This window comes from Dipodomys ordii, unplaced genomic scaffold, assembly GCF_000151885.1.
Source record: "Dipodomys ordii isolate 6190 unplaced genomic scaffold, Dord_2.0 Scaffold33, whole genome shotgun sequence".
Taxonomy (NCBI): Eukaryota; Metazoa; Chordata; class Mammalia; order Rodentia; family Heteromyidae; genus Dipodomys; species Dipodomys ordii.
In genome coordinates, this window is record NW_012267249.1 from 7,670,911 (window position 1) to 7,680,739 (window position 9,829).

The window sequence follows — 9,829 nt, forward strand, 5'->3', positions numbered from 1 at the left end:
TTTTTTCTTTTTTCTTATGTGGTGCTGAGGAATCGAACCCAGGGCCTCATGCATGCAAGGTAAGCACTCTACCACTGAGCCACCTTCCCAGCCCCCAGAGCACAGTTTCATGGAGTATGCCAACTCATTCTCATTCATTACCTGTTTTATTTCTTCTCCAGTTTTGTCTTTCACCATCTCAATGTTAAAGATTGAACTGAGAGTCTTGAAAAAGAAAATAAAAAGCAATTACAACCTGTGATTTAAAATAGCAACAACCAGCCAGGCGCTGGTGGCTCACGCCTGTAATCCTAGCTACTCAGGAGGCTGAGATCTGAGGATCGACATTCAAAGCCAGCCCGGGCAGGAAGGTCCGTGAGACTCTTATCATCTCCAATAAACCACTATAAAAAAAAACCGGAAGTGGCGCTGTGGCCCAAGTGATAGAGCGCTTGCCTTGAGCTGAAGAGTGCAGGGACAGCGCCCAAGCCCAGAGTTCAGGCCCCACGACTGACCAAAAAAACAAACAAGCAAAAAAAAAACCAAAAACCCTAGTTTCTCTAAGCCTCATGGAGAAAAATGTCAGAACAGTGAAGTCAACCTTCAGTAAGTTCAAATAGCATAAGAAACTCTGCATGCTCAGTCAAGTTGAGTCCCCAAGTCTACAATGGCTTTTTCATTTCTATTCCTGAACAATATGCACGTCCCAAAAGCTTCCCCTTCACCAATGAGTCATGTGATACTTTGCAATATAAAAGGAGAAAGCTTGGATTTATTTTTAATTTCATTGGTATTCTACAGAGGATGCTATTTGCCAATTAACTAACAAACTAAATACATTTTTGATGTGTGTGTGTGTGTGTGTACTGGGGCTTGAACTCAGGGCCTCACACTCTTGCTTTTGCTCAAGACTGATGCTCTACCACCTGAACCACAGCTCTACTTGTTATTTTTTACTGGTTAACTAGAGATAAGAGTCTTAGATTTGTCCGCGTGGATTGGCTTGGATCCTTAGATCTTAGCCAGGTATGAATCACCAGCAATCACTCACCATTTTCTATTTTTAAAACTACCTCCTAGCTAGGCGCAGTGGCTCAAGCCTGTATCCTAACTACTTGGGAAGTATAGATGAGGTATTCCAGTTTGAGGTCAACCCAGGCAGAAAAATTTACAAGACTATCTCAACTAAGGCTGGACTTGGTGGTACATACCTGTCATCAACACGGACACTGGAAATGATGAACAGAAGATGGTTAGAAGCCTGGCTTAGGTGGGAGAGCACCTGTCTAGCAAGAGTGAGGCCTGTGTTCAATCCCTAGTTTTGAAAAAAAAATGCCTCCTCATGCCAAACACAACAACAACAACAAAATAACTAATGCCTAGAGAAAGGACAAGTGCTACCAATTTCTTATAGACTTCTTCCAGGACCTCCAGGATTCACACTTAAGCTAGAGGTCATGCTAAGGACACTCAGAAATATTTCTCATCTCTACAGCTGGAAAATCACCTTTTAAAAAATCAAAGTAAATACATTCAAATTTTCAGCCTCTTGTTATAGATATTCCATATAACCTCAGTCTTGGATTTCTATATTTAATTAAGACTTACCTTGTCCTTAGTGAATCCTTTATTCAAAGACTGCTTCCCCGAGGCATCTGTCTAAAATACATGGTGAGACAGGGTATTAATCTACACTTTACTCATAAGAAAAAAGACAATCAAACTAGCTGAAGTGCCCCATCTCATTATGTAATTCTGTAGGAGAAATTACCTCTCTCTCTCTTTTTTTTTTTTTTTGGTCAGTCATGGGGTTTTAACTCAGGACCTGGGCACAGTCTCTCAGCTCTTCAGCTCTACCACTTAAGCCACAGTGCCACTTCCAAACACAGTGTTCTAAGACTCACTGTTTATTTGATAAAACTTCCTTCTAAGATAATGAGATGCAGTGGGCACTGGTGGCTCATGCCTGTAATCCTAGCTACTCAAGATGCTGAAATCGAGGATTGGGGTTCAAAGCCAGCTTGGGAAGAAGTCCCTAAGACTCATCTCCAACTAACCACCAGAAAGCCAGAAGTGGCACTGTGGCTCAAAGTGGTAGAGCACTAGCCTTGAGCAAAAGATCTCAGGGACAGCTCCCAGGCACTGAGTTCAAACTCCACAACTGACCAAAAAAAAAAAAAAGATGAGATGCAGAGATGAGGAAGACTTGTTAGTAACCACCATCAGTTAGGACATTCGGTAGTGGCCACAAGCAATAGAAAGGATTCCTTCCAATAATTTAATGTGTTTGGGTTTCCTGTGAGTGGCCCTCTAAGTTATTCCTGACTGCAGTTTTTAGTACATTACAGTCTTTTTGAGTACTCAATACCTTCTGAATACTCCTAGACTGCTTCTCAAAAAAAAGAGGGGGGGGGGACAAGAACTAAATGTGATTATTTTCTTTCCTATCTTACTTTCTGATAGAAGCCATACCCTAGAAGCCCTATTTTGAATTGTTTTTGGATAGTTAATGGAGTCTGCTTTTTATCATTTTCTAAGTTCAAGACCATGTCTTTGAGAAGTAAGAAACTGTCTACATGTAGGACTCTAAAGCTGAAATTTTCTACATAAAATCTTAGAAAGATTTTGTAGTTTGGGGCCAGTTTAGGGTGAAAATAAATTACTGAGATCCTGTCTCATTAAACAAGATAGCATGGCTGTTCACATCTGTAATCCTAGCTTTACAGAAGGATATAGGTGGGAGGATTACAATCCAAGGTCTGCCTAGGTCAACAGTGAGACCCTATTCAAATGTGCTCAAATGATAGAACATCTGCCTAGAAAGTGCTTGAAGCCATAAACTACATTTGTCATAAATTTGCTCTTCAACTTTGTAATGATTAGGCCACTAGCTCTTTTTCTTTCTTTAAACAAAATACTATGCAGCCCAAGTAGTGCTCTTGTTTTGGTGTCCTGAGTGCTGGAATTCCAAGTGTATGCCATCACATCAGGTTTAGTGAAAGGATCAATGAAAGGATCCATCACATCCATGCTAGGGGACCACGCAGAGGCAGGCAGGTAGGCACAGGAGCAAGATTATTACAAGGTTTATTAGAGGAGCCATATTTGCCCTGGAGAGAGAGCACATGACAGCCTCCCCTATCTAGGTAGCAGCAGGGTCTGGGGGTTAGGAAGTGATGAAGTAGATGGGAGTTCAGGTGGGTCTGGGAGGAGAGAGGGAGGGACCAGCTGTATGGTGGGAACTTGAAGGCAGGGAGGGACTCAGGTCTGGGTGGAGCTGAGGACCAAAGGTGGGCATAATGCTTATATTTAATCCATTAACTATTAACCTTAACTCCATTAGCTATAATAGCTGATTAGGTTCCCTCCTTCCCTCTACCCCTTCCTCTCATCTTTCTCTCTCCTCAGTACTGAAGATTGAAATGTGCATTTTGCATTAGCAAGCCTAGTAAGACAGGCACTCTACCACTTGAGCCACATCTCCAGTCCCTTTTGATATTATTTTTTTGTCGGGCTTGAACTCAGGGCCTTGCACTATCCCTGACCTCTTTTGCTCAAGCTTAGAACTCTACCACTTTGAGCCACAGTGCCACTTCAGATTTTCTGGTGGTTAATTGGAGACAGTCTCACAGACTTTTCTGCCTGAGCTGGCTCTGGACTCAGCCTCCTGAGTATCTAGGATTATAGATGGGAGCCACCAGCACTCAGATACATTGACTACTTTTTAAATTTTATTTTCTTGTAAAGATGCTATACAGAGAGGTTTGTTACATCAGTAATGTAATGAGTACATTTCTCATCAAGCATTGTTACCACCTCCTTTGTTTTTCTCCTACTATCCCTTTCCTCCAGTACCTCCCCCCAACCCTCTCACCCCGCCCCAAAGTTGTAAAGTTCATTTCCAACATGGGATCTTGTATCACTGTTGCAATGAGTATCCTTCATCCTTGTTTCAGCATTTTGATATTTCTCTATCCCTCCCAAATTGACTATTTTTTTTCAAATTCTTTATTGTGATTAAGTGATTACATAATTTCCCAAATTTCACAGTATTGTGGGATAGTGATGCTTAGTTAAAGTCACAAACACATCCTAACTTTCATGGGACAAACTGTTTATCGTGGTCTATAACATTTATGAGTTCTATGAGCTTTGACAATATAGTTATTTCTTCCACATTGGGTGATATGTACTTTCTTTCGTTTTGCATAGCGTCAGCTGTTCGCTCTATTCCCTGACTATTTTGGATGTGGGGTCTCCTTTAATGTCTGGGCTGCAATCCTACTTGTGCTTCCTGGCATTTCTGGGTACAAGAGGCATGCATCACCATGTCCAGCCATTGAATCAGATGGAGTCCCATGAATTTTCTTATGCTTGGGCTGATCTAGAATGGACATCCCAAAATATATGACTCCCTTGTATAGATTCTACTTTTAGGCTATCTTCTAACGCAAAAAATAAAATAAAATCCACGTAAATAAATATTACTAATATGACTTTAGAACAGAAAGTAGAATTCCAATTTCCCACCTTCTTTTAAGGTAGTTGCAGTAGAAACCACTGTACACCTAAATTACTGTACATTCTCCCTAGTTCCAACCTTTCCAATTCGTTCTGTGTATCACTTCAGAATACTTTTCAAATCATAAGTAGTAAACCAATTTAATAGAGCTTCAGAGTTTTTTAAAGATAAAAAACAAGAATGAAGTGCAATGTAGTAAAAACACAGTTTTGTAAGTAAAATTTCTTTGCTATGTAAGAAGTATATAGCATAGAGTTAGGGTACAGGGTAACATGTATACAGTATTAAGTTGCAATATAAAATATATTTCTTTTTTAAATTTTTTTATTTAATTTTTTAAATTTTATTTTATTTATTTTTTTTGGGTCTGGTTGTGGGGCCTGAACTCTGGGCCTGAGCACTGTCCCTCAGCTCTTCAGCTCAAGGCTAGTGACCTACCACTTGAGCCATAGCGCCACTTTCGGCTTTTTTCTTTTTGCTTATGTGGTGCTGAGGAATCGAACCCAGGGCCTCAGGCATGCAAAGCAAGCGCTCTACCACTGAGCCAACTTCCCAGCCCCAAAGTTACTTTCTTTTTTTGGGGGGGGGATTTTAGGGTGTCTGGTCATGGGGCCTGAACTCTGGGCCTGGGCGCTGTCCCTCAGCTCTTCAGCTCAAGGCTATCGCTTGACCGCTTGAGCTACAGCGCCACTTCCGGCTTTTTCCTTTTTGCTTATGTGGTGCTGAGGAGTTGAACCCAGGGCTTCATGCATGCAAGGCAAGCGCTCTACTACTGAGCCACCTTCCCAGCCCTTATTTTATTTTTTATTGTAAAGATACTATACAGAGGGTTACAGTTATATGAGCAAGGTAATGAGTACACTTCCTATTGAGCATAAAATATATTTCTTACTGTGAGTAATGGTCAAAAAGTTTGAAAAAAACCAGTCACTGGTGGCTCACGTCTGTAATCCCAGCTACTCAGGAAGCTGAGATCTGAAGATTATGGTTCAAAGTCAGCCCAGGCAGGAAAAGTTCACGAAACTCTCATCTCCAACTAACCACCAGAAAAATGGAAGTGAAGCTGTGGCTCAAAGTAGTAGTGCTAGCCTTAAGCAAAAAGAGCTTATAGGGACAGTGCCTAGGTCCCAAGTTCAAGTCTCATGACCAACAAAAAAAGTTTGAAAAGTACTGCATTAATCTTCCTATACACAGCTTTCTGCATATTTTTCTCCAGCTTTGATTCCTGTTTAAAGACAATAATAACTAATAAGTATTGACTATATGTTCAGGACCGTGCTAGTGTTTTGCATGGCATTATCATATTCACTCTTCAGCACAACTCCAGGAAATAGGTATTATTATTATTATTATTTTTCTTCTTTCAGATAGGCAAACTGAAGTATGGAGAAGTCATGTAATTCCCCCAGAGTCAGTTAGCTAAGATTCAGTCTATGGCATTTGGCTCCAGAGCCCACCTCTGTTAGCAATGAAGTGATCCTGCTTCTACTCCTTAAGCCCAAATGCCTCAGCTTGGAGGTTAATGTCTAATGTATTTCTTTAGCCCTAATACTTTCTCTACATCCACTCTCTTACAGTCCAGTAACATTCTAGGTAGCAGAAGTCTTCTTGGCTCTAGATGTTGGGATTGGTTGTCAAAAAATTAAATCCAGTCTGTGAACTCTTTTTGTAAATAAAGTTTTATTGGCACACAACCCCACCTACTCGGTTACTTAATGTCTGTTGGTGCCTGCTTTTACACTATAATGACACTACCTAGTTGCACAAAGCCTAAAATATTTACTGTTTGGTTCATTTACAAGAAGTCTGATGAGACCTGTTCTATACCAAATTCCTATTCCCTTTTGCCTAATTTAACCCCCACCAGACTTTTTCCAGCCTTGGTCAGGTTCTACTTCCCAACAGCTCAATGTCATGGTGCCTTAACTACTAGACTGTACCCTTCATGAACAAGTGACTCTTTTATCTCTCTGTATTTCCACCATGATCAGAGAAGTTTGCCCTGAAAGGGTAGGGCATATTTATGGATGGAGACTGAATGTAGATGCTTTGTTCATCCAGTTGATCCATCAACAAATCTTCAAGGTTTAAGAGTTGGGGGAAGTTGGGAGCTCTCCTGAACCAATAACACAAAATGGTATTGCCCTTACCTTCTGCTCCACAGACTTGATAAAATCACCTTGCTTGGAGTGGCCCACAGGCTGCTTCTGAAACTCGATTCGCTTCTCCAAGCGAGACTCAAAAGCAGCTGGATCAGACCTGATCAAAGGTAAATCAAAGAGTAAACCACCTGGGCCCTTTTTGGGTTCTGGGATAATAAATGATCATTTTCTACCTCCAAAGAGAAAGACATAGGCATTCAGCAAGGCTGAAGGACCTGCCTTCAGTGAATAAGGACTGAGTACAGGCTAGAAAATCAAGGAAAACAAAGATTGTTAGTAAACTATTGTTCATTCTCAAGGGGTCAGTATGATGTTTTTCTCTTGTAGGCTAAGCCTCAGGGTAACACAGAACTTGGCCCCAGGTCCCTAGAAGCCTCAATATTGGAAGGGTGCTTTAAGTCCTCCTGTTGGGTTACTTCCTTAGGCAGCTGTCAAGCTATATCCAGTTCAATTTTATTCAGATTCTGGTAATTTATAGGCCTCAAACAGCCAGTTTTGCTTTATCCTCCAAAAAAACCAGTAGATAGGCCTGGTGCCGGTGGCTCACACCTGTAATCCTAGCTACACAGGAGGCTGAGATCTGAGGATTTCGATTCAAAGCCAGCCAGGGCAGGAAAGTCCATGAGACTCTTATCTCCATTAAACTACTCAGAAAGCCTGAAGTGGCGCTGTGGCTCATGTGGTAGAGCACTAGCCTCGAGCTGAAGAGCTGAGGGACAGCACCCAGGCCCAGAGTTCAAGCCTTATAACCAACCAAACAAACAAACAAAAAAGTAGATGGAACATTAGAATTCATTTTTTATGGTGTGTGTGTGTGTGTGTGTGTTGTTGTTGTTGTTGTGGGGCCTGAACTCTGGGCCTAGGTGCCATCCCTTAGTTCTTCAGCTCAAGGCTAGCACTCTACCACTTGAGCCACAGTGCCACTTCTGGTTTTCTGGTAGTTAGTTGGAGATAAGAGTTTCATGGACTTTCCTGCCTGGGTTGGCTTTGAACTGCAATCCTCAGATCTCAGCCTCCTGAGTATCTAGGATCACAGGCGTGAGCCACCGGTTTCAGGCTTGAAGACCAGGGTAGCTGCTGTCCTTGTTAAAGATTTTTTTCCAGGCTTTATAGGTGACCACAGGGTATTTGCTTTTGTATGTTTTGGTAAGCTTATCATGTAGGAATTCTAACTCCTTGGCTATGACACCACAGCACCATGGTGAAGTCTGAACAATCCAAGGACATCTAGTTTTACCCTTTGTTCCTTAATCAAGGCACTATGGAGTGGGGCCTGTTCCATAAACCTCCTTTGAAGGTGACATCAAATGCCAATCCCCTCACTGCTATGTAGATGGGCTGATCATCTTTCTTTCCTCTGTAAGGACTGGATTAGCCCTGCTGGTGATCACAGATACATTTGTTGTATCAGGAGAGAGGCCAGGAGAGCTCTGTTTAGCTCTGGAGACAGAGAAATAAATAAGACAAAGGATCTACTTAAAGACACTTACTATCTAGTAGGAAAGACAGACATGTACATGAGAATGCTACAAGTACTATGATAAACACTTGCCCCAACATCCTCAAAATGCTGAGGGAGTTTCATATTTTTGCACCTCGTTGTGGCTGCATCCTTTACTTGAATATTTCACCCCTCTCCTCTAGTTTTCTGTGTATATGCTACTCAAAATTTAAAAAGAGCTTTGGTAATAGATAAGGCTACAAGGTCTGGCAGAGAGTGGAATGTGAGGGTCTTATGCAGAAAGAATTTGGATGTTAGCTAGAAGTCAACTGGGCACATTAAAATGCTCACACTCCAGAAGACAGCAGTGCAAATCAATGTTGATGACAATGATCTTGTAGGGAAGGACAGCAAAACCACTATTTGTACATGAGTAAGAATAAACAGGAGCTGGTAGGCATTCAGAATAGAGAAGGAAACACTTTGGAGATGCTTGTGTGTGAAAACGATCCAAGAGAAAAGGGTGGGGAGAAATTTAAGTCAAATGAAGGTTTATTTATTTATGTATTTATTTTGGTTGGTCGTAGGGCCTGAAGTCTGGGCCTGGGCACTGTCCCTCAGCTCTTCAGCTCAAGGCTAGCACTTTACCACTTGAGCCACAGAGCCACTTCCAGCTTTTTCTGCTTATGTGGTGCTGAGGAATTGAACCCAAGGCCTCATATTTGCAAGGTAAGCACTCTACCACTAAGCCACATTCCCAGCTCAAGTGAAGGTTTTAAAAATGAAAAATACTTACGAACTTCTAAATACTGTTGGAAAGTCAGAAGCAGTCATTCATTCAGTCTGCATACAATAGAGCTACCTACACAACTGTGTTTCTTTTTTTCTTTTTTTTGGTTGGTCATGGGGCTTGAAGTCTGGGCCTGGGCGCTGTCCCTCAGCTCTTCAGGTTAAGATTAGTGCTCTATCACTTGAGCTACAGTGCCACTTTCTGTTTTCTGGTGGTTAATTGGAGATAAGAGTCACAGATTTTCCTGCCTGAGCTGGCTTTGAACTGTGATCCTCAGATCTCAGCCTCCAGAGTGGCTAGGATTACAGGCATGAGCCACCAGCGCCTGGCTCACAGCCATATTGCTAACAGCATTATTTGCAATAGCCAAACTATAGAACCAGACCTGGTGTCCATCAATGGATGAATGGATAAAGAAAATGTGGTATATATACACAATGGATAGTCAGCCATAAGAATGAAAAATATTTGCAGGAAAAGGAACTGGAATTTTTTAAAAAAGTACCTGTTAACGTATTCCATCACTCTGAAAGGTGAGAAAGATTACTGTAGTTTTCCTGAGATGCACTGGGGTGAAAAGGTCCAAGAATGGACATGGTGGGGAGGGGCACTCGCTAGAGAATAATGGCAATAGTCCAGGTGAAGATGAAGAAATAAATTATAGCAGTGGAATTAGAGATGGACAGCATGCAGAGAATTTACAGCCCTCAAGTTTTGGTTTCTTTTTTGCAAGAAAAGCCTTATTTCCCCATATTCTCCCCAGGCCCTTTGCAACCTTTATATCCTTCAGCATTTTAGCAGTAATCCAGGTGAAGATGACAGAATAAATTACAGCAATGGAACTAGAGATGAGACAGAATGCAGATAGGTAAAATTAGGAACCGTGGTTCAATCTGACAAATTCCAAACAGTGTGTGTGTGTGTGTGTGTGTGTG

At 41.6% G+C, this 9,829-nt stretch overlaps 1 protein-coding gene across 2 annotated transcripts in view; it reads right to left on the reverse strand.

Annotated features, from left to right (window-relative positions):
- The window catches only part of Atpaf1 (ATP synthase mitochondrial F1 complex assembly factor 1), a 37,419-nt gene that overhangs the window by 26,493 nt on the left and 1,097 nt on the right, over nucleotides 1–9,829 (reverse strand). For both annotated transcript variants that reach the window (XR_001175097.1, XM_013016991.1), the window contains exons 2-4: nucleotides 6,652–6,760; nucleotides 1,588–1,638; nucleotides 142–204 (exon numbers count right to left, since the gene is read on the reverse strand). Coding sequence is in view for 1 of the 2 variants with exons in the window: in XM_013016991.1 (XP_012872445.1) it covers nucleotides 142–204; nucleotides 1,588–1,638; nucleotides 6,652–6,760 (223 nt within the window). In the remaining variant the exon portion in view is untranslated. The remainder of the gene's footprint in view (nucleotides 1–141; nucleotides 205–1,587; nucleotides 1,639–6,651; nucleotides 6,761–9,829) is intronic.